The following is a 22,989-nucleotide window of genomic DNA, read 5'->3' as shown; positions in this document are numbered from 1 at the left end:
CACCGGAGCTTTTATATATATATATTTTTTTTCTTTTTTTCCCCTCTTTTTTTTTTTTTTTTTTATTAAAGTTGCCAAAAATTTGTGTTAGCTAATGGCTTCTTAATTCCGCCGAAACCGAGGGAAGGAAAATGATGCCATTCATCTTGTATTGGTTTGAAATCACGTCTGACAACTAATCGATCATACTGTGGGACATTAACTCCTTTGGATGGGGGCCCAAGCGCTCTCGCAGCTCCTCGCTCCCGCGCTGGATCCATTTAACTACTTTACTGCTGGCATTTTGGCACGTGGCACCGCGGGCTGGTTCCTCTCCGGTTGGTGCCGCTGAATTATTTGCCTTTCTCCGGGTACAGCTGGCACCGTGCTCCCGCAGCTTCCCCCGCCCCTCCCGGCGCCCTTCACCCGACCTTCACCCCGAGGGGTCCGCGCCCCCTCCCTTGCCCACGGATCCCCCCCATTTTGGGCATTGCCAGGGGATTTTTATTCCCCAGGTGTGAGCAGCCGCGGATGCCTGTGAGGTCCTGGGGGTGGCTTTGTTCCCTGGCCTTGCGGTGACCCCACGGGTGACCCGTGCCTCAGTTTCCCCGTTGCTTGTGGAGGTGTCCCTCAGTGTGGTCACGGGGACAGAGAGGTTGAGGTGGGGCAGGCTGGTGGCACTTTGCAGCCATGAGCAAATTCAGTGAGGTGGCCCCGTCCCTGATGTCCCCCCTGACCTTAGCGGGTGCTGGTGACCCACCCTCGGCCACTGCGGTGCCCGGTGACACCAGAGAGGTTTGTGGGGACAGGGGTGGTGGCACTGGGCCGTGTCCCCCCGTGTGTGGGGACCCCGAGGCACAGCTGAGGGTGCTGGGGGCACCCCCAGGACAAGGGGGTTGGGTCCTGGCCCTGTCCATCCACTGCCGTGGACGTGGTCATGGGGAAGGAGCTGGGAGGACAACAAGGAACCCCAGGGTGACCCAGAGGGACTCAGGACACCCCAAACCCCCCAGGCAGGGTCCCCAGGGTGGGCGGGACCCAGTCCAGGCAAGGCTGTGATTGGTCAGCAGCACCAGCCCTGGCTGGGGATTGGCTGAGGCCTGTGCCCATCCCAGGTGGCCGGGTGGTCCTTGGTGGCCCCCCAAGTGATGAGGGGACACGTCACTGTCCCTGCCCAGGTGGCCGGGTGGTCCTTGGTGGCCCCCCAAGTGACGAGGGGACACGTCACTGTCCCTGCCCAGGTGGCCGGGTGGTCCTTGGTGGCCCCCCAAGTGACGAGGGGACACGTCACTGTCCCTGCCCTGTCCCAGGGGACACAGCTGAGTCCAGGGTCACGGCTCCATGTCCCCCTCCAGGCCCTGGGTGCCACCAAGGGGTCACAGGAGGGTCTGTCCCCTCTCTAGAGGGCAACACGGGACAGAGTCTCCTCACCGATGGCCCCTGGCTGAGGAAAGGCAGCGTGTCCGTCTGTCTGTCCAGGCCTGTGTGATGGTCTGTCCAGTCCTCTCCCCAGCCAGCCACCTTTCTGTCTGTCCCTCTCCTGTAGGCCACCTGTCCATTCATCTGCCCATCCCATGTGTCCATCCATGGGTTCCATCCATCCATCCTCCATCCATCCATCCATCCATCCATCCATGGGTTCCATCTGTCCATCCATTCATCCATTCATCCATCCATCCATGGATTCCATCTGTCCATCCATTCATCCATCCATCCATCCATCCATGAATTCCATCCATCATCCATCTATCCATCATCCATCCATCCATCCATCCATCCATGGGTTCCATCCATGGGTTCCATCCATCATCCATCAATGGGTTTCATCCATCCATCATCCATTCATCCATCCATCCATCCATCCATGGGTTCCATCCATCCATCCATCCATCCATCCATCCATCCATCCATCCATCATCCATCCATCCATCATCCATCCATCCATCATCCATCCATCCATCCATCCATCCATCCATCCATCCATCCATCCATCATCCATCCATCCATCCATCCATCATCCATCCATCCATCATCCATCCATCCATCCATCCATCATCCATCCATCCATCCATCATCCATCCATCCATCATCCATCCATCCATCCATCCATCATCCATCCATCCATCATCCATCCATCCATCCATCCATCCATCCATCCATCCATCATCCATCCATCCATCCATCCATCCATCCATCCATCCATCCATCCATCCATTATCCATGGATTCCATCCGTCCCTCAATCCCGTGTGCTCCATGGCTGACCTCTGTGTGTGTCCGTGCACATCTGTGTCGTATGTGGGTGGAGCCAATCGGGGTGTGGCACCTTTGGGTGGAGCCAATTGGGGTGTGGCACCTTTGGGTGGAGCCAAGCAGGGTGTGGCAGGGATGGGAGGAGCCAGCAGGAAGGGACAGTGGGGTCTCCTTTGGGGCAGGGTTGGCTTGATGTCCCCATCACCCTCATCACTCTCCTTCATCCCCATTATCCTCATCATCCTCACAGTCCCCTTCATCCCATTATCCCCGTCCTCCCATCATTCTTTCATTGCCTTCATCCCTGCCATCATCTGCTTCATCCCTCATCGTCCCCTTTATCCTCATCCTCCCCATCTCCCCCTTCACTCCCATCCTCTCCATCATCTCCATAACCTCTACCACGCCCTTCATCCCCATCACCCTCATCATCCTCATCATCCCTGTCACCCATCACAACCCTATCACCCCATCACAACCTTCATCCCCGCCATCAGCTTCATCCTCACCTTCAACACCACCTTCCCCATCACCACCTTCATCTCCGTCATCCCCATCTTCCCCTTCATCCTCATCACCGCCATCATCTTCACCACCGCCATCATCCTCATCATTCCCATCACCCCAACATCTTCATTATCTCCATCTTCATCACCGCCATCATCCTCCTCACTGCCATCATCCTCATCATTCCCATCACCCCAACATCTTCATTATCTCCTTCATCCTCATCACCGCCATCATCCTCATCATTCCCATCACCCCAACATCTTCATTATCTCCTTCATCTTCATCACCCCATCGCTTCTGTCATCCCCTTCATCCCCATCCTCATCATCATCCCCTTCACCCCATCACCCCCAACATTCCCATTTATCCTCTTCATCCCCATTCCCCCCTCACTTCCACCATTCCCTCATCCCCACCACCCCATCACTCCCATCATCCCCATCCTCCTCCTCAACCCCATCACCCCCACCACCTCAATCATCCCCTTCATCCCCATCATCCTCTCATCCACTCTCCTCCTCATCCCCATCATCCTCATCATCCTCATCACCCCATCACTCCCATCATCCCCATCCTCCTCCTCAACCCCACCATCCCCACCATCCCAATTATCCTTGTCATCCCCTTCATCCCCATCATCTCCTTCACTCCATCACTCCCATCATCCTCCCATCCATTCTCTTCCTCACCTCATCATCCTCATCATCCCAATCATCATCCTCACCTCCACCATCCTCATCACCCTCATCATCCCCATCACCCCCCATCGCCCCAACCATCCCTGTCACCCCCTTCGCGCCATCACCCCCATCCTCCTCCTCACCTCCATCACCCCATCATCCTCATTGCCTCATCCTCCTCCTCACCCCTGTCATCCCCATCACCCCATCACTGCCATCACCCCAATCATCTTCATCACCCCCATCATCCTCATCATCCCCATCATCCTCATCATCCCCATCACCCCAATCATCCCCATCACCCCAATCATCCTTGTCATCCTCATCATCCCCATCACCCCATCACCCCAATCATCCTCATCATCCTCCTCACCCCCATCACCCTCATCATACCCATCACCCCCATCATCCTCATCATCCCCATCACCCCATCACCCCCATCATCCTCATCATCCCCATCACCCCAATCATCCCCATCACCCCCATCATCCTCATCATCCTCCTCACCCCCATCACCCTCATCATCCTCATCATCCCCATCACCCCATCACCCCCATCGCCCCAATCATCCCCATCACCCCCATCCTCCTCCTCACCCCCATCACCCCCATCACTGCCATAACCCCAATCATCCCCATCACCCTCATCATCCTCATCATCCTCCTCATCCCCACCACCCCAATCATCCTCATCACCCCAATCATCCCCATCATCCCCATCACTCCCATCACCCCATCACTGCCATAACCCCCATCACCCCAATCATCCTCATCACCCCCATCATCCTCATCACCCCAATCATCCCCATCATCCCCATCACCCCATCATCCTCATCATCCTCATCATCCTCCTCACCCCCATCACCCTCATCATCCTCCTCATCCCCACCACCCCAATCCTCATCACCCCAATCACCCCCATCACCCCATCACTCCCATCACCCCCATCCTCCCCACACCCCCACCACCCCCACCCTCCCCACCACCCTCCTCACCCTCCCTCCTCCACTCTCCAGCGATGAAGACGCAGACCCCGAGCGTATGTCAGGAATCAGTGCCTGTCGCAGGCGCCTAATCTGTTTTTCTAAGCCGCCCACGAGCAGCACGTTTGCCGAATTAGGCCGACAGCTGCTACGGCTCCTTCTCCCCCTCCGCGCCCGCTCCGCGCCGCCTGCCGCAGATGCCGGGGCCGGGAGCGGCGGGTACCGGCGGCGGCGGCCTCGCGCCTCCCGCCGCTGCGCTCCGCGCGGGCACGCGGAGCCCGGCACACGAGGCCCGGAGCCTCGCCGGGACACGCACCCCACCCACCACCCGTCCCCCGGGAGCGCCGAGCACACGCGTGTGCATCATCCGCCTCTTTTTCCCTTTTTTTTTTTTTTTTCCCCCCCTTTCCTCTTTTTTTTTTTTTTTTTTTTGGATAGCGGTAGAATGCAATATGCAAATGAGATGGTTATTACCGCAATGTTCGTCAAGCTGAGCTGAGAAGACATTAATAGCCTGATGAATATGCATGTGAATTTGTTAATTAAGTTAATTATTCTGCTGAAAATGCATTCGTCTTCCAAGGACATTTTCCCAATGATTTTTACATGCTTCAGTCATTAGTCATGCTGTATTTTATCAGGGAAATGAGTTTGCTTAAGTTGCACAAAAAAAAAAAAAAAAAAACAAAACCAAAACGGAAAAAGGGGTGAAAGTAAGCAGGAAAACAGGAAAAAAGGGGGGAAATAAAGAAGGAGCAAGGAAAAAAAAAAGGGGAAAAATGGAAAATAAGGAAAAAACAGAAAAGAAAGCGCAGAGCAGGGCAGGAACTGCAGAACGGGGGAAACTTGGGGCAGAAGCTGGGCTGCAGGTGGGTGCAGGTGGGTGCGTCCTCCCCATCTCCCCCTTTGGTGACAAACTTTTTGTTTCCTTTTCTCTCTCTCTTTTTTTTTTTTTTTTCCAGTGCCAAATTTCCAACACATTAATTAATTGTTGTAGCCAATTAACTGTAGTTGTGCAAATGAGTTTAGCACTAATTACCATGCAGTGCCTGTAATCACATAAAAAACTTGCTGAGAGGTGGAGGGAGCGGAGTAGGGGGGAGCGGGGGGGACACGGCGGGGGGACACGGCGGGGTCCCGGCTCCCGGTGGCTCCCGGTGGCCCCCGGTGGCTCCCGGTGGCCCCCGGTGGCTCCCGGTGGCTCCCGGTGGCCCCCGGTGGCTCCCGGTGGCCCCCGGTGGCTCCCGGTGGCTCCCGGTGGCTCCCGGTGGCTCCCGGTGCGTGGCTGGGGGCAGGTGACGGTGACACCGGTGTGTCACCAGGGCTGGCCGGGGACACGGAGGGAGTGGCGGCGCTCAGGGTGACGCGGGGGCGGGTGGCACCTCCTGTGCCGTGCCGTGCCGTGCCGTGCCGTGCCATGCCGTGCCGTGCCAACCCGGTGCTGTGCCATTCCGTGCCGTGCCAACCCAGTGCTGTGCCATTCCGTGCTGTGCCGTGCCATTTCATGCTGTGCCAACCCGGTTCTGTGCCATTCTGTGCTGTGCCGTGCCATGCTGTGCCATTCCGTGCTGTGCCATTCCATGCTGTGCCATGCTGTGCCAACCCGGTGCTGTGCCATTCCATGCTGTGCCATTCCGTGCCGTTCCCTGCTGTGCCAGCCCTGTTCTGTGCCATTCCGTGCTGTGCCGTGCCATGCTGTGCCATTCCATGCTGTGCCATGCTGTGCCAACCCGGTGCTGTGCCATTCCATGCCGTTCCGTGCTGTGCCAACCCTGTTCTGTGCCATTCCGTGCTGTGCCGTGCTGTGCCATTTGGTGCTGTGCCATGCTGTGCTGTGCCAACCGTGTTCTGTGCCATTCCGTGCTGTGCCATTCCATGCCGTGCCATGCCATGCTGTGCCATTCCGTGCTGTGCCATTCCATGCCGTGCCAGGCCATGCTGTGCCATTCCGTGCTGTGCCATGCTGTGCTGTGACAACCCTGTTCTGTGCCATTCTGTGCTGTGCCAACCCGACTCTGTGCCATTCCGTGCTGTGCCATGTTGTGCTGTGTCATTCATTCCATGCTGTGCCATTCCGTGCTGTGCCATTCCGTGCTGTGCCATGCTGTGCCAACCCGGTGCTGTGCCATTCCGTGCTGTTCCATGCTGCGCCAACCCGGTGCTGTGCCATTCCGTGCTGTGCCGTTCCGTGCCAGGCCGTGCCACGCCATGGCAGCAGGAAGCACCGAGCGGATGCCCGCGGTGAGAGCCCATCCCGCTCCCCAGTGCCCGGCATCTCCCGGGGCCGTGTTCCCTCTGCCAGCCCGGTGCCATCTGGGGACAACGCGGGGTCCCTCTTGTCCCCCCTGAGCCAGGCCGGGACCCCGGCGCTGGGCTGGCACGGCCCGGCCTGGCCAGGGGGTGGCCGGGGCCGCGTCCTCTGCAGCAACCGGGCTGGCAGCCGGCGGGCACGGCGGACGGGCTGGCTCCCTGCCCGGCCGGAGGATTAGCCGTGCCATGGATACGGGCTCCGCCGGGAACGCCGTGCCGCGGGCCCGCGGCTCTCCGGTGGCACGGCGCGGCACGGCACGGCGGCACGACACGGTGTGGCACGGCGCGGCCCGGCATCACCCGATGTGGCACCGGCCGTCGCGGCTTCGCCTGCCCCGCCGCAGCCGCTGCCCCCCGGCCGTGCCCATCCCGGTGGGCTCCCGCAGCCTCCGCCCGCCCGGGAGGCAGAGAGTTAACGCGGGACCCGCCGCGCTATAAATTTTGCATCGTGCGGGGCTGGGGGGAGCTGGGCGGGAGCCAGGGGCGTCTCTAGGTAACAATAAACACCCGGGCAGGAGCAGCTGGTGCCCCGACCGCCTCTGCATCACAATGCCGGAATCACGCTAATCAACCGCCCGCACCGCGCCCGCACCGTGCCCGCACCGTGCCCGCACCGCGCCCACATTGTGCCCGCACCGCGCCCACACTGTGCCCCGCACCGTGCCCGCACCGTGCCCGCACCGTGCCCGCACCGCGCCCGCACCGCGCCCCGCACTGCGCCCGCACCGCGCCCGCACCGCGCCCGCACCGCGCCCGCACTGCACCCCGCACCGCGCTGTGCCCGCACCGTGCCCGCACCGTGCCCGCGCTGCGCCTGCAGTGCACCCGCACCGTGCCCGCACCGTGCCCCACACCGTGCCCGCATCATGCCCCGCACCGCGCCCGCAGCGCACCCGCACTGTGCCCGCACCGCGCCCGCACCGTGCACGCACTGTGCCCCACACCGCGCCCGCACCGCCTGGGCACTGCGAGGCTCCGGCTGCCGCGGGGCTAGGCACGGGCAGGGGATGGCCGCGGTGAAGACCTGGTTGTGATGGGGGTCTGGCCATGGTGAGGGTTTGGTCACAGTGAGGGTTTGGTCACAGTGAGGGTCTGGCCATGGTCAGGGTCCAGCCATGCTGAGGGTTCTGGTGTGGCAAAGATCTGGCCATGGTCAGGGTCTGGCCATGGTGAGGGTCTGGTCACAGTGAGGGTCTGGCCATGGTCAGGGTTTGGTCACAGTGAGGGTCTGGCCATGGTCAGGGTTTGGTCACAGTGAGGGTCTGGCCATGGTGAGGGTCTGGTCACAGTGAGGATCTGGCTGTGGTGAGGGTCCAGCCAAGCTGAGGGCTCTGGTGTGGTGAAGATCTGGCCATGATCAGGGTCTGGCCATGGTGAGGGTCTGGTCACAGTGAGGGTCTGGCCATGGTGAGGATCTGGTCACAGTGAGGGTCTGGCCATGGTCAGGGTTTAGCTGGTGAGGATGTGGCTGTGGCGAGGGTTTGGTCGTGGTGAGGGTCCAGCTATGGGGAGGGTCTGGTCATGGTGAGGGTCTGGCTGTGGTAATGGTCCAGTCATGGTGAGGGCTCTGGTGTGGTGATGTGGCCTTGGTGAAGGTCCGGCCATGGTCAGGGTTTGGTCACAATGAGGGTCTGGCCATGGTCAGGGTCCAGCCATGCTGAGGGTTCTGGTGTGGCAAAGATCTGACCATGGTCAGGGTCTGGCCATGGTGAGGGTTTGGTCACAGTGAGGGTCTGGTCACGGTGAGGGTCTGGCCATGGTGAAGGTCTGGCCATGGTGAAGAACTGGCCATGATCAGGGTCTGGCCATGGTGAGGGTCTGGTCACAGTGAGGGTCTGCCCATAGTGAGGGCTCTGGTGTGGTGAAGATCTGGCCATGATCAGGGGCTGGTCACAGTGAGAGTCTGGCCATGGTGAAGGTCTGGCCACAGTGAGGGTCTGGCCATGGGTTTTGGTGGCCCTGGTGGCCAAGGGGTTGTGGTGGCCACAATAGCTGAAGGGATATGGTGACAGTGTCCGAGGGGTTGTGGTGGCCCCGGTGGCCGAGGGGATGTGGTGGCCCTGGTGGCCCCGGTAGCCCCGGTGGCCGAGGGGGTGTGGTGGCCCCGGTGGCCCTGGTGGCCCCGGTGGCCGAGGGGCCGTGCTGGCAGCGGTGGCCCCGCCGTCCCCTCTGGCTGCCGCCTGCATTCCAGCGCAGGAGGCAGCTGTGCCACCCCCCCGGTGCCACTAAATATTAATGCTGCCCTACATTGCGGCACCTGCCACGGGCCAGCCCCGCCGGCCCTCGCGGGGCTGGGCAGCTGCCCTGGCACCGCCGCCCACCCGGACCCCCCCGGGCTGTGCCTGAAGGTGGGGGAGACCCCCCAGACCCGGCTGTGTCCCCTCCCCAGAGCCAGGAGGGAGGGACAAACCCACGGTGGTGGCACAGGGAGCACCGCGAGCAGCCGTGGCAGCGAGGGCAGAAGGGTTGGGAGCCCCCCCGATGCCCCCTGTGACCCAGGGATGTCTCATTTGAGATTTGGGGCAGGATTTGCTGGCAAAAGCGGCCACCTCCGCTGCCACCCTCGCCAGCCGCGGCGGAGGACTCGTGGCACGGGTGCCAGGCGGCAGCGGGGGGCGGCCCCGGCGCCCGCCTTGAGCCCCAGCCAAAAGTCCAGAGCCGAAAAGTAGGGGGTGATTGATGGCAGCGTTTGGCACGTAAGGGCACCCGGCGGCCCAATCCTCCCGCGGCCCCAATTCCTCCCCTGCCCCTATTCAGAGCTCATGTTGTCTCATGTTGGTCCCAGAGGCGCCATTAATTAAAAATACATCCAATTAAATGGCAGGTGAAAGCGTGCGGGCACAGCCTCCCCCCGCGCCTTGGCTCAGCTGTGCCGGTGGCAGCGGGGAGGGCGACGTGCCCGCCCGGGCTGCGGTGCCAGGTCCTGTCCCCGCTGCCACCACGGCCTTGTCCCCACCCAGGAACCCGCTGGGGTGGCAGGGTGGCATCACCCCGCCCGTCCCACTGCCACAGCCCGGCGTGGCAGCGGGGACACGAGGGGAACGTCCCCAAAAACCCGAGGGTGCTCAGCCCCGGCTGGGCAGAGCGGCACGGCAGCGGTGGCACTGCCACCAGCTCGGCGCGGGGACCGGGACGCGGAGCGGGCGATGCCAGCCCGGCTGCAGCGTCCCCGGGAGGTGGCACCGGGGGGCACCGGGGGTTGGGGAGGGCCGCGGTGGCTCCACGTTCCCGTTAATTGGAGCTGCTAATGGCGGGTGCTTCCCGCTCCGGGTGCTGGCAGGAGGCACCAGCTGTGCCACCGCCCGTGCTGCCGGTTTAATCAAGCTGCCAGTGCGAGGGGACGAGGGGACGAGGGGACGGGGCCAGGTGGCCCCATGGCACAGGGACCGTGCCACCACCACCCCCTCCCCGCCCCATCCATGCCCACCAAACCCCGCCGCCCAAAACCCACCCGTGCCCTCAAAACGTGGCGCCTGGGTCCCAAGAGATGGAAAATGCAGGGTGCCATGGGGTGGGTAATTCCGGGGGGGCTCGCACCCCCATCCTTCCCCCCAAAACTCAACCCCAACGCCTTGTCCGTCCCCCCATCCGCGGCCTCCAACACCCCCTGTGGGTTTTTTTTTGGGTGGTTTTATCCTTCTCGGTCCTTTTCTTCTTTCCCCTTTCCAAATGCCAGGGAAAGGTGTGAACGGATTTTTGGAAGGAAACGTCTAAATTGGATGAAAAACCTTTAATGCCGACAGCCGGAGCAGCTGGAAGGACAAATATAGCCGGAGAGGAGGAGGAGGAGGAGGAGGAGGAGGACGGGGACGCGGTGGGAGGTGGTGGCCGTGCCGAGAGCGACACCTGGTGACTGTCACCCCCCCCCCCGGACACGCGTGAACACGCGTGTGCCACGCCAGGTGTGCGCGCACCCTGTCACACGCGTGTGCATCCGCCCCGGGGAAGTGCGAGACCTGCTCCAGGTGGAGCTGCCGACAGGATCCCGTGGGATGCGGGGGTCCCGCGGCGATCTGCTCCATGGGAAGGCCCCGTCCTCTTCCTCCTCCTCCTCCTCCTCCTCCTCCTCCTCTTCCTCAGCATTCCATCCCCATCCCCGGAGCACCGGGACGCTGCGGAGCCCGATGCCAGCGGAGCTGATCGGTGCCACCGCCGCAACCCCAGCGCCGGGAGGGCATCGCGGGGGTGAGGAGGAAGGAGAGCTGCGCCACATCCCACATTTGGAACCCCTTGGAAGCGGGAATGTCGGGATGGAGCGGGCGGGAATGTCGCGGCTCCAAGGAGAGAATAATCCAAGCGGGGAAGAGCCGGAGATTTACAGCGCCGGCTCCGGGCAGCCCCCGGCCATTTGGCACGGCAGCTGCTGCCGAGGAAGTTCAATGCCAAAAGAAATGAAATGGGCTCAAACGGCCTGGTCACCTTAGCATGGGGATGCCGCAGGAGCCGGGGCCGCGCGGGGGTTTTGTCTGGAGAAACGGGAAGGTGGCACGGGGGGGAAGGAAGCTCGGGATGGCATCGCATCCCTTGGGTGAGGCCCCCGGAGCCCGGCGGAGCCGCGGGCAGGGACCAGGAGGGTCGGATTAGGGATCCAGCCGAGTGCACGGGGCCCAGCTGCCCCCTCCATAAATCAGGGGAGGCCGGGTGGGCAACGGGGGCTCGCTCCCGGCTTGGCCAGGCACCGGGAAGCGCCCGCCGCCTCCCCGCCATCTGCGCGGGGATTTTATTTTAAAACGTGTCAGAGCAGGGATCCGAACCAGGCGAAAGGAGAGCCACAAAACCGGGGCTGGCAGTGCCGGTTTAGGGGTCGAGAGGTCCCCGGGCTCGGCGGGGATCGAGGCACGGACACGGTCTGGGGGAGCCACAGCTCCTCCTCAGCTCGGGGAGGGTCCGTCCCAGCCTCAACCCAGCACGAAGGAGGCGATTTCCAGGCGGTTCCCACCATCCCAAATTCCTGGCGGGCACGCGAGGGCTGGGACAAACCTTCCCGAGTCTTTCAGGGGTCGCAGCACGGAGGGGGTGCGGCGGAGGAAGGGGATGGAGGGAGGGGTGGCACAGGGACAGCTCCCTGCCCTCCCTCCTGGCTGAGTTTGCAGCACCATCCATCCCCTCCGGGCACCCCGGGGTCCCCTCCAGCACCCAGAGCTCTGCCAGGAGCTGGGAGAGGTTTTGGGGCCAAATCTACACCCCAGTCCTTCCCCCTTTGCCATTCCTGCAGCAGGATCCATCCCCTCTGGGCACCCGGGGGTCCCCTCCAGCACCCAGAGGTTTTGGGGCCAAATCTCCACCCCAATCCTTCCCCCTTTGCCATTCCTGCAGCACCATCCCCTCTCCCATTCTCATTTTATCCAAACCATCCCCTGGCTCCAGCTCGGGCATCTCCCACCAACACCCCTTTGAGCAGGGGGAAACCCTGCTAATGATGGCTTGGAGCTTAATTAGAGAGTGGAATTTGGGGGCTTTGCAGAGGCTGGCAATGCCAAATCCCACCCCTCTCACCAGGAGGGAATAAAAGGCTTTCCAAGGAAAACACAAGTTACCGTGCGTGCGATTCCAAAGGCTACGGGAAGCAACGGAGCAAAAGGCAAGCCAAGCTACAGTAACAGGAAATATTTAATTTTCCGATCTCCACTTCTCCATTTTTATAAACTGAAAAGAAAAAAATTTTAATATATATTACAAAATATCTGTACAGAGACAAAGGTACAACCGAAAAAAAGGCGCGTTCGGTCTCCAAAGGAAACTCGGGAGAGGTACAGTGAAAGTCTGACCAGAGGCTTCTCTGCTGGGAATTGCTACAGTGGGAAAATTTGGGATTGAACCCAGAGCCAGGATGGGGGGAAGGAGGGGGGAGCTGCCCTCAGCCCTTGGCACCAGCTGAAATCCTTCCCAACGCACGAATCCCACCCAACACCGCGAATCCTTTTGTCTTCCTTGTGCAGAGCATGGGGGAAAAAAAGGGAAAATTAAGAAAAAATTAAAAAGATGAGGGGAGGGAACAAAAGAAAAAGAGGGGATGGAAGGCAGGAGTGGCCCCACAGCCCCCCCAGGACCCGGTTCTTTCTCCCCAGAGCCCGCAGGGTCCTGTGGCTCGTGCTGGGACCAGTTAGGAAAAGCTGCTGGGAGTGGGAAGAGGAGCAGGGAATGTCGCAGGATCAGCTGGCACAGGAGCCCAGGGCACAGCTGGCAGCTGCCAGGGCAGGGAACAGAGCCTGGCACGTCCAGCGGGGCCGGAGACATGGGGAGAGCCGGCGGGGAAAGGCTGCCCTGAACTGGGACTGCGAGCCCTGAACTGGGACTGCAACCCCTGAACTGGGACTGCGAGCCCTGAACTGGGATTTACTGACCCCTGAACTGGGATTTACTGACCCCTGAACTGGGATTTACTGACCCCTGAACTGGGACTGACACCTGAACTGGGATTTACTGACCCCTGAACTGGGATTTATGGACTCCTAAACTGGGATTTACTGACCCCTGAACTGGGATTTACTGACCCCTGAACTGGGATTTACTGACCCCTGAACTGGGACTGTGACCCCCGAACTGGGACTGACACCTGAACTGGGACTGCGAGCCCTGAACTGGGATTTACTGACCCCTGAACTGGGACTGCGAGCCCCGAACTGGGATTTACTGACCCCTGAACTGGGATTTATGGACTCCTAAACTGAGATTTACTGACCCCTGAACTGGGATTTATGGACCCCTGAACTGGGACTGCAAGCCCTGAACTGGGATTTACTGACCCCTGAACTGGGATTTATGGACCCCTGAACTGGGACTGCGACCCCTGAACTGGGATTTATTGACTCCTGAACTGGGATTTACTGACCCCTGAACTGGGATTTGCTGACCCCTGAACTGGGATTTATGGACCCCTGAACTGGGATTTATTGACCCCTGAACTGGGACTGCGACCCCTGAACTGGGATTTGCCGACCCCTGAACTGGGATTTGCCGACCCCTGAACTGGGATTTGCTGACCCCTGAACTGGCACTGTCCACCCCAAAAATGGGACTATTGACCCCAAACAGGGACTGCTGACCCCTAAACTGGGACTGTCGACCCCTAAACCGAGATTTATTGACCCCTGAACTGGGATTTATTGACCCCTGAACTGGGATTTATTGACCCCTGAACTGGGACTGCGACCCCTGAACTGGGATTTATTGACCCCTAAACTGGGATTTATTGACCCCTAAACTGGGATTTTTTGACCCCTGAACTGGGATTTTTTGACCCCTAAACTGGGATTTCTCGACCCCTAGCCACCCCAAACTGGGGCCCCAAAGCCAGGCCATGAGGAGGTGCAGGACCATTCCCAGCTCATTCCCAGCACATTTCCTGGGAATGTGCCCCTTTGGAGAGACAATCAACAGGCATCGGTTTCCTAAGAGGATTTCCCAAAGGAATGAGACTTTTCCTTCCAAAAAAAGATGGAAAGGAGCAGCAGCAGCTCCATGCTGGTGCCAGGAGAAAATAGAGAAATGAACCCCCCCTAAAGCCCCTCGCTGGGTTCAGTGCACTCTGTCTCTCACAGAAATTCTCTTTTTTTTTTCTCTCTGCACATCAGGTATAAACTAAGTTAAAAACAACAAAAAAAATCATCAAACCAACAACAACAAAAAAAAATTATCCCAAACCCTACAAATTTCCAGTGGGAATTCTGCAAACAGCATCACTCCTCAGTGCTGGGAGATGCCGGTCCCTGCGTATCGCCAGCAAATAAAAATAAAAAATATATCTATATATTTAATTTCTCTCCCTTCCTTCCTCCCACGGCAAAGGTGGGTAAGGCAGGATCTCCCCAGGTGGAGAAGCATCACCTATTCAGGTGCATTTATTTAAATTTATCTCTCTGTATAAAAAAGAAATTAAATCCTGTTAGTAGCAAGAAGGTCTCTCGGCCCACCCCAAAATTCCCTTCCCCTTTAACACTCGAGAACTGTCGGCTCTAAAATTAAAATTAAATGTTTTCCATAGGAAAGGCCTACTGGGGAGGAAAAAAAAAAAAAGCTGATAAATAGGTACCTTTGTTTTATTCATCTCTTTTTAAGTCTCATTGAAATGAACAGCGCAAGGGTCTGTGGGAGGAGAAAACCCATTGTAAATACTTCCTTGACGAGAACAAAAATAGAAATATGCTCATGGAAATGACACAGGAACACCTGGAAAAGCTCAGAGGGCTGAGATGCCACCGACCCCGGCAGGGTGGGCAGCACTGGCCCAGGATTCCGGGGACAAATCACTCCCATCTGGTGGCAAACCCCACCAGATGTTGGGATTTTCATTTAATTTCCTTTTTTTTTTTTTAATTCTTGAAGGGTTCTGAAAGTTCCAAACAACAGAAATCCCTGGTTTTCAGGGAGGCGTTCTCCTCGGCTCTTAAAAAAAATTTAAAGTACAAAAATAAAACCAAAATAATAATAAAAAAAAGACTATTCCCACTGGCAAGTTACAGCAGGAGGGATCCAACGCCCAGAGACCCTTCCCAAAAATCAATGTACTAAGGCTGCTGCCACAGGGGACAGGACCGGCCCTGGAGCAGAGGGAAATAAAATGCTTTGTGGAAAGAAAGCAACATCAAATAAACTGAACACAACCAGTGTCACATCCCAGGTCCCCACCGCTGGGATAACCCATCCAGGTGCCTCTGCATCGATAAATTCCCCTTTTCATTTGTTCTTTCGTTTGGTTTTTTTTTAAGGAAATGGGGCAAACAAACAAAACAACAAAAATAAAACCGCTTTGGGAAGCAGCCTCCCCCCAGGCCTCCCTGACCCATCAGCAAACTCCAGTGCCCAGCTTGGGGAAAACAGCATTTTTAAAATTGCTTCTTCCTTCCATTCCTGCTTTTCCATCAATCCCCTCCTCTCCTGGCTCGGTTTGCTGCGGGGTCGGGATTATTTTTGTCACTAACCAAGCAGGGGAGGCCAGCGGGGACCCTCTGGCAGCTCCCGAGCCAGGGAGGGATGCCCAGGGAACTCTGCAGCAGCTGAAATGCGGACAAGACCTTGCTCTGGCCAAAACAACAAAAAAAAATTTAAAAAAAAAAATTAAAATTATATATATATAAAAAAAAAAATCAAGTCCTGTGGCTAAAGGAGGAGAGGCAAGGGGTGGGGGGGGATCCCAGGAATCTCAGTAGGGAACCCCCCGGCCCCGGCCACCCCGCGGAGGCACTCGGCCAGGCCCTCGGAACGTCTTCCCGTAGGAAGCCGGCGCCTGGGTTGGGGCAGCCCAGCTGGGACCCGTTCCTGCCCCGCCGGAGCCGGGCGTTCCCGGCCCCAGCTCGCCGTAATTCTGCATTTTGGGCTCGCTGCCGTCGCTCCCCTCGGCTTTGCCGAAGGGCCGCGGCGCGTGGCCGCCGGCGGGGGCTCGGGCGAAGCGCAGGTCCTGGTCCCCCGGGAACTGCAGCGAGCCCGGGTAGCCGCTGCTCTCCCCGAGGTGGCTCACGGAGCCCAAGAAGGTCCTGCTTTTCCCCACGGCTTGGGCAGAAGGTTCTAGAAGAGTCTGGCCCGCGTTGAGCTCCTCGGAGCCGTCGGCGCTGAAAGTCCTGGCGTAGTCCGGGGCCGGCGGCTCCGGGTCGGGCTGGGAGAGGAGCTGGAGCAGCGCAGCCGTCACGGCCGGGTTCAGCTCCTGGGCTGCTCCGGAGAGATCCCCTTCGGCCACGGCAGCGGCAGGAGGCGGTCCGGGGGGCTCGGGGGGTCTCTTCTCTGGTGGGACAAGGCCGGGAGGACACGCTGTGGAAGGGTGACTTCTTTTAAAGAGCGTTTCAAACAGACACAAAGACATTTTTCTAAGCAAACCAAACCAATATCCCCGCCGAGGCCGCCCGCTCTGGGATGCTCTGGGATGAGGCGGAGGGAAGAGTTTGACCGCTGGCTGGGGGAGATCAACGTTCATTAACAACGTTCATTAACAACGTTCATTAACAACGTTCATTAACGCTTGCGCGCCCAACTCGCCGGCAACAGCTGTCCTGGGAATTCCCGTTCTGGGAGCAAAGGCTCATTCCGAGCAGGAGGCAGATGTGGAGCCGGGAGAAGTTTGGCCAACCAACCCCAGCCCAGCCCACGGCTGCCAGCTCCGAGTGCCCCGAGGGCAGCAGGACCTGCACCCCTTCCACCCACCCCAGCCCTGCTGCCCGACAAGAACCCAAACCAAGCTCGCCCCCCGAAAACTTGCAGACTGTCCTGAGCACGAGAAAATCCTTCTGCTTCCTCCCCCCCTGCCCCTTCATCCCCGAGTTCCTCCCGGGGTTTGTTCCCTCCTGGAAGAACAAAGCTCTGTCACCCCCAGCCTGCGAGGCTGAGGAAGCACAAAGGGCTTGGCTGGGAGGTGGCACAGGGAGCAGTGCCACCGCTGCAGGTGACAGTGACATCCCAAAACCAGCCCTGCCTTCACCTGAGCTGCCTCCTCTCCCTCGCCCACGGGGGGAGGGATTTCTGGCGACGGCAGAGCCCACGGACACCTTTCGTTGGAATCAGATCCTCAAATCACCGGCAAAACTGGTTATTAAAAAGGTCAAACTTTATTGTGAAAACCAGTAGTCTTCCAGGACCACCCCTCCACCCGTTATCCATCAGTCCGCTTTGAAAACTAGATTGTATTGAAATCCGGAAAAATAAAACAACAACGAAAAAAAAAATAAAATAAACCAATCTTCAGGTAAAATTTGTAAAGCCAAGCTGATTTGGGGGACAGCAAATCATTCCAAAGAATTATCAACAGAGAACAACGGCATCGAGTTCCATCTGCTCTACAGTAACCTAGTTATCTTCCAGGACTAGGGCAACAACAACAAAAAAAAAAAAAAAGAAAAAAGAAAAAAAAAGGAGGAGAAAAAAAAAAAAAAAGAAACAAAAAAAATAAAAAGCACGATCACAACTGGCTCGTGGTGGGCGGGTGTTGAAGGCACGAGAACACAGCACGTTCAGCTACATTGCAGGAGGTGGGATCGGGCCAAAACAGGCTCCCCGGAGAGTCTGAGACAAACTCAGGAGGCGCTTCTACAATTTGGTGAGGTCGTCACAGGCTGTTGCTAATAAATTCGAAAAAATCAAAAGAAACAAACAAAACAAAACAAAACAAAACAAAAAAAAAAAGACATGGAGACATTTACACTCACCTTTGGAAAGGAAATCCGAGAGCTCAGTGACACAAGCAGGGTGTTTTAAACTATAAGAAGCAGCGGTTTGGTTCAGCTTTAGGAGCTGATGAGTTTCAAGGCTCAAAAATCAGCTCCAGGTAGGACCAGGCACTTGTGGATGCTCAGGTTTTACCTACACAGCTGCCACTATCCCTCCCTTCAGCGCTCACCACTGTTTCAGCTCTTTCAAATAATCTCTGCAGGTTTATTTACTTATTTAAGAGGGCGGGGAGGGGATGGTGAAAAAAAGCTGGGGGAAAAATGCAGAGGTGCAGCAGCATCCTGTGCAAAAAAACTCCCTGGATGTGCAAACTGATTGCTGGGGGGGGCGGTTTGTGGAAGAACTGACCCTCTAAATTTCCCTTGCATTTTTGGGCAAACCCAATTCATCTTTGCAGTGGAGCCCTCATGGATTTTTAGGGTGGTATTTGCCCGTTTTGGGCTGTTTGCAGCTGTTCAACCTCCTGAGCAGTCAGCACTTACCGCAGGGAGGGGATGATCAGGGTGTTTCCTCCTGATGTCCAACCACATCCTACCCCCTTCCCTCCTCCCATCCCTCCAAGGAATCACTCCTGGCTCCCTGCTCACACACAAAAACGGTTTTTATTTCCTTTACCTGTGCTCTCCTCGGGCTGCCTCGTCGTCGTCGCCGGGCTTTTCCTGGGGCCCCTCTGCTCGCTGCTCTTCTCCCCGTTGCTCTCCTCCAGGGTTATCCCAGGCTCCTGGCTCTTCATCAGCTGGCTCAGCAGAACGGCCAGCACGTTCTGCATGTCTCCCTGAGCGCTGGCTGCCTCTGGAGTCTGCTGCTCCTCGGGCACCTCCGCAGGCGGCTCCTCTACGGCTTCCTCCGCCGCGGGCTCGTGGTGCTGCGCCGTGGCCTCGGTCAGGGCCGTGATGGACTGGTTGAGAGCCTCCAGCTGCTGCTGCATCTCGGGGTTGGAGTGCACGTTGAGCAGCTGGGCCATCTGCGGCACGCTCAGGTCGGTCTGGCTCTGCAGCAGGTTCAGCAGCACGGCCAGCTCGCTCTGGTTCAGCTGCTGCGTGATGTCGCCCAGGCCTGCGGGACACGGCGGCAGCGCCGGCGGGGAGGTCAGGGTGGGCTGGGATCGTGGCGTTGCACGGGGTAATGGAGAGAACTTCTCCATATCCCTGCATCCCAGAGCTCCAGGAACAGCCCTTCCCCACATCCCAGAGCTCCAGGAACAGCCCTTCCCCACATCCTAGAGCTGTCCTCCACATCCCAGAGCTCCAGGAACAGCCCTTCCCCACATCCCAGAGCTGTCCTCCACATCCCAGAGCTCCAGGAACAGCCCTTCCCCACATCCCAGAGCTGTCCTCCACATCCCAGAGCTCCAGGAACAGCCCTTCCCCACATCCCAGAGCTGTCCTCCACATCCCAGAGCTCCAGGAACAGCCCTTCCCCACATCCCAGAGCTCCAGGAACAGCCTTTCCCCACATCCCAGAGCTCCAGGAACAGCCCTTCCCCACATCCCAGAGCTCCAGGAACAGCCCTTCCCCACATCCCAGAGCTGTTCTCCACATCCCAGAGCTCCAGGAACAGCCCTTCCCCACATCCCAGAGCTCCAGGAACAGCCCTTCCCCACATCCCAGAGCTGTTCTCCACATCCCAGAGCTCCAGGAACAGCCCTTCCCCACATCCCAGAGCTCCAGGAACAGCCCTTCCCCACATCCCAGAGCTCCAGGAACAGCCCTTCCCCACATCCCAGAGCTGTTCTCCACATCCCAGAGCTCCAGGAACAGCCCTTCCCCACATCCCAGAGCTCCAGGAACAGCCCTTCCCCACATCCCAGAGCTCCAGGAACAGCCCTTCCCCACATCCCAGAGCTGTCCTCCACATCCCAGAGCTCCAGGAACAGCCCTTCCCAACATCCCAGAGCTGTCCTCCACATCCCAGAGCTCCAGGAAGAGTCCTTCCCTACATCCCAGAGCTCCAGGAACAGCCCTTCCCAACATCCCAGAGCTCCAGGAAGAGTCCTTCCCTACATCCCCATATCCCAGAGTCCTGATCCATATCCCACAGCCAGGAACAGATCTTCCCCATATCCCCGCATCCCAGAGCTCCAGGAACAGCCCTTCCCCACATCCCAGAGCTGTCCTCCACATCCCAGAGCTCCAGGAACAGCCCTTCCCCACATCCCAGAGTTCTGATCCATATCCCACAGCCAGGAACAGCCCTGATCCACATCCCTGCATCCCAGAGCTCCAGGAACAGCCCTTCCCAACATCCCAGAGCTGTCCTCCACATCCCACAGCCAGGAGCAGACCTTCCCCACATCCCCATATCCCGGAGTTCTGATCCATATCCCACAGCTCCAGGAACAGACCTTCCCCACATCCCAGAGTCCTGATCCACATCCCACAGCCAAAATCCACATCCCACTGCACTGAGCACCCCTTTTCCACATCCCACAGCACTCAACACCCTTTCTGCATGTCCCACAGCACTGAGCACCCCTTTTCCATGTCCCACAGCAAGGAACACCTTTTCTCCACGTCCCACAGCACTGAGCACCCCTTTTCCATGTCCCACTGCACTCAGCACCCCTTTTCCATATCCCACAGCACTGTCTTCACATCCTGCAGCACTCAATGTCCCTTTTCTACATCCCATAGCCAGGAACTCTCCTTCTCCACATCCCACAGCCAAAATCCACATCTCACAGCACTGAACACCCCTTTTCCCACATCCCACAGCACTGAACACCCCTTCCCCACACGCCACAGCCCTTGGCCACCCCTGTGTCCGTGTCCCCGGGCTGGGGGAAGGCAGGGATGCTCCGTGAGGAGGATTTCGGGATGCGGCACGGCAGCAGCACCCCGTGGCACTGCACACACACTGCACCCACAGAGCTGCTGCTGCTGCACTGCCCCCACACCTCCCCAGAACCACGGCTCACACTCAGCTCAGCCAAGACAAAGTGCACATTCCCGGGTTTGGGAAGTGGGGGCATCCCAAGGATACCAGGCTATGGGTGAGGGGGCAATGGATGAGGATGGCAATGGGAGCTCTGAGCCCCCAGCAGGGAAATCACAGCTTGGCTCTCCTGAGGACCCCACAGATCCAAATCCTCCCTCCTGCAGCGGGAAGGTTTCCCAGGATGGAGCTGAGCTGCTCTTTGGGATGGAGGAAGGGCGTGTTCCCTGACACAGCACGAGGAATTAGGTCAGGCAGAAGGCAATTCCTTCCTGGGAGCTGCCCTGGGATCACAGGACTCTGTCCTGACCTGCAAGGATCCAGGTTATCCTAAAATACATCCTGGGAGTGGCATCCCCTCCCTTCACAGCCCGACGACAAGTGACAAGGGCGGCCCTTCCCGGTGACAGTGACGCTGGAACTTTTTGGGAATAAGGGTGGCAAGGGTTTGGTTTCAGCAGCTTAAAATGGAGCTTCCCTTGCTGGTAACGCAATGGAGAATGGGACATTCTTTTCCCAGCTGTTTGTTAATCCAAGCACCACCTTTTGTCCATCTGCCATGTTTCACTGAACACATGGATTGTGCATTCCCTGGAGCAAGAACTGTCTTCCTCGTTACTTGTCAGCACAGCATTGGACACAAAGGAAGCCTTAGCCCATATCTGGGTTTTTGTAAGGCTTCTACAGAACAATCAGGGCAGCTCTGTGTCAATTCACATTCCTCCCCTCCAACTATTTTCTAGGCACATTTTCTGGGGGTTGGTCACTGCACCCAGTGCAGGTCCTGCCACTCTGGATGACCTCCTCTGCAGCAAAGTGCAATAATGTTCATTTTTGTCCACCAGCCTGACACTTCCCACACCTAATCTTCATACGATTTATCAACAAGATCAAACTTCAGCTCATTTGCACACCCCGGATGCGGCTCCACCTTCCAGCCTATGATCCCTATGATTTGTTTCTCCACTGGCTGAAGTGACTCAAGGACTCCTTTCATCATTCAGCCTCTTTCAGAACTAATAACACAGCTCAGAACAAATTCACAGTCAGCTCATCAGTGACTTCTGAAGACCAGACAGAACCTTCTGCGTTTTCACAGCAGAGAGAGGAGGGGAAAAAAAAAAAAAAAAAAATAAAAGAAACGAGGACAGGAAGAGCCTGGAATGCCCTTTCTGCAGAATTAGAGGTGAAAAAAACCAAACTGGTTTAAAAACAGACCCAAACCTCCCACACCCACAGAGGGAACACACCGAGAGCTTTTTCCAGACCCAGGTGGGCACTGACCTACTGCATCTGCAGCACCAGGCTCTGCTTTGAGCTGGGCAGGCTGGGGGGGCACAGGACTGCTGTTGTTTTTCACAGTGTCTGTGCTTGTAACAGAGGTAGTTTCTTTCCGAGAAACTTTTGATAGCGGAGGTTCCTCCACGGCCACCCCGCTCTGCCGCTGCCGCCGGCGCTTCTTGCTCCACAGCTCGTGGCAATCCTGCCAGTGGGGGAGGCTGCAAGAGAGTGAGAAACTTGGAAACCATGGCAATCACCAAAACCCACGGGTGTTGCCCAGAGAAGCTGTGGCTGCCCCTGAATCCCTGGAAGTGGCCAAAGCCAGTTTGGATGGGGTTTGGAGCCACTCGTGGATGGTGGGAGATGCTCCTGCCCATGGCACTGGATGGGATTTAAGGTCCCTTCCCACCCAAACCACTGTAGATGCAACTTTGTAATGTTAATCCACTTTTACAGGTGGAGAAATGGACTCAGGAAGGGATATTGGGAAGAAATTCCTCCCTAAAAGGCTGGAATGGATTTCCCAGAGAAGCTGGGAAGTGTCCAAAGCCAGTCTGGAGCCACTCTGGGATGGTGGGAGATGCTCCTGCCCATGGCACTGGATGGGATTTAGGTCCCTTCCCACCCAAACCACTGTAGGATGCAACTCTGTAATCTTGTAAAGGTGGAGAAATGGACTCAGGAAGGGATATTGGGAAGAAATACCTCCCTAAAAGGCTGGAATGGATTTCCCAGAGAAGCTGGGAAGTGTCCAAGCCAGCTTGGATGGGGTTTGGAGCCACTCTGGGATGGTGGGAGATGCTCCTGCCCATGGCACTGGATGGAATTTAGGTCCCTTCCCACCCAAACCACTGTAGGATGCAATTCTGTAATGTTAATCCACTTTTACAGGTGGAGAAATGGACT

The 22,989-nt window shown here is 57.8% G+C and overlaps 2 protein-coding genes and 1 long non-coding RNA gene across 4 annotated transcripts in view; 2 read left to right on the top strand and 1 right to left on the bottom strand.

The window, feature by feature from the left end:
• Positions 1-2,626: 2,626 nt before the first annotated feature.
• LOC146765148 (uncharacterized) lies at positions 2,627-4,251 on the top strand (the record flags this gene model as incomplete). Its single annotated transcript, XM_085561825.1, has 1 exon — positions 2,627-4,251. A coding segment is annotated over one exon (1,542 nt), but the record flags the coding sequence as incomplete, so codon positions are not given.
• A 6,357-nt stretch (positions 4,252-10,608) lies between these two features.
• LOC146765147 (uncharacterized) lies at positions 10,609-15,115 on the top strand. Its single transcript, XR_014950214.1, has 2 exons — positions 10,609-11,876; positions 11,978-15,115. It is a non-coding gene; the product is annotated as an uncharacterized LOC146765147 (long non-coding RNA).
• The window catches only part of CDK12 (cyclin dependent kinase 12), a 32,848-nt gene continuing 24,595 nt past the window's right edge, over positions 14,737-22,989 (bottom strand). Inside the window, exons 12-14 of one of the 2 annotated variants that reach the window (XM_021532925.4) lie at positions 22,087-22,301; positions 18,483-18,923; positions 14,737-16,457 (exon numbers count right to left, since the gene is read on the bottom strand). In XM_021532925.4, the coding sequence (XP_021388600.1) occupies positions 15,856-16,457; positions 18,483-18,923; positions 22,087-22,301 (1,258 nt within the window). In that variant the 3' untranslated portion in view covers positions 14,737-15,855. Of the gene's footprint in view, positions 16,458-17,226; positions 17,759-18,482; positions 18,924-22,086; positions 22,302-22,989 lie in introns of those variants that run through there. The other variant, XM_021532926.3, reaches the window with a different exon arrangement.

The sequence above is a fragment of the Lonchura striata genome, chromosome 27 (assembly GCF_050655825.1).
Source record: "Lonchura striata isolate lonStrDom1 chromosome 27, ASM5065582v1, whole genome shotgun sequence".
In the NCBI taxonomy this organism is placed as follows: Eukaryota; Metazoa; Chordata; class Aves; order Passeriformes; family Estrildidae; genus Lonchura; species Lonchura striata.
Note: the sequence above shows the minus strand (reverse complement) of the source record. Positions and strands in the feature narration are given on the sequence as shown.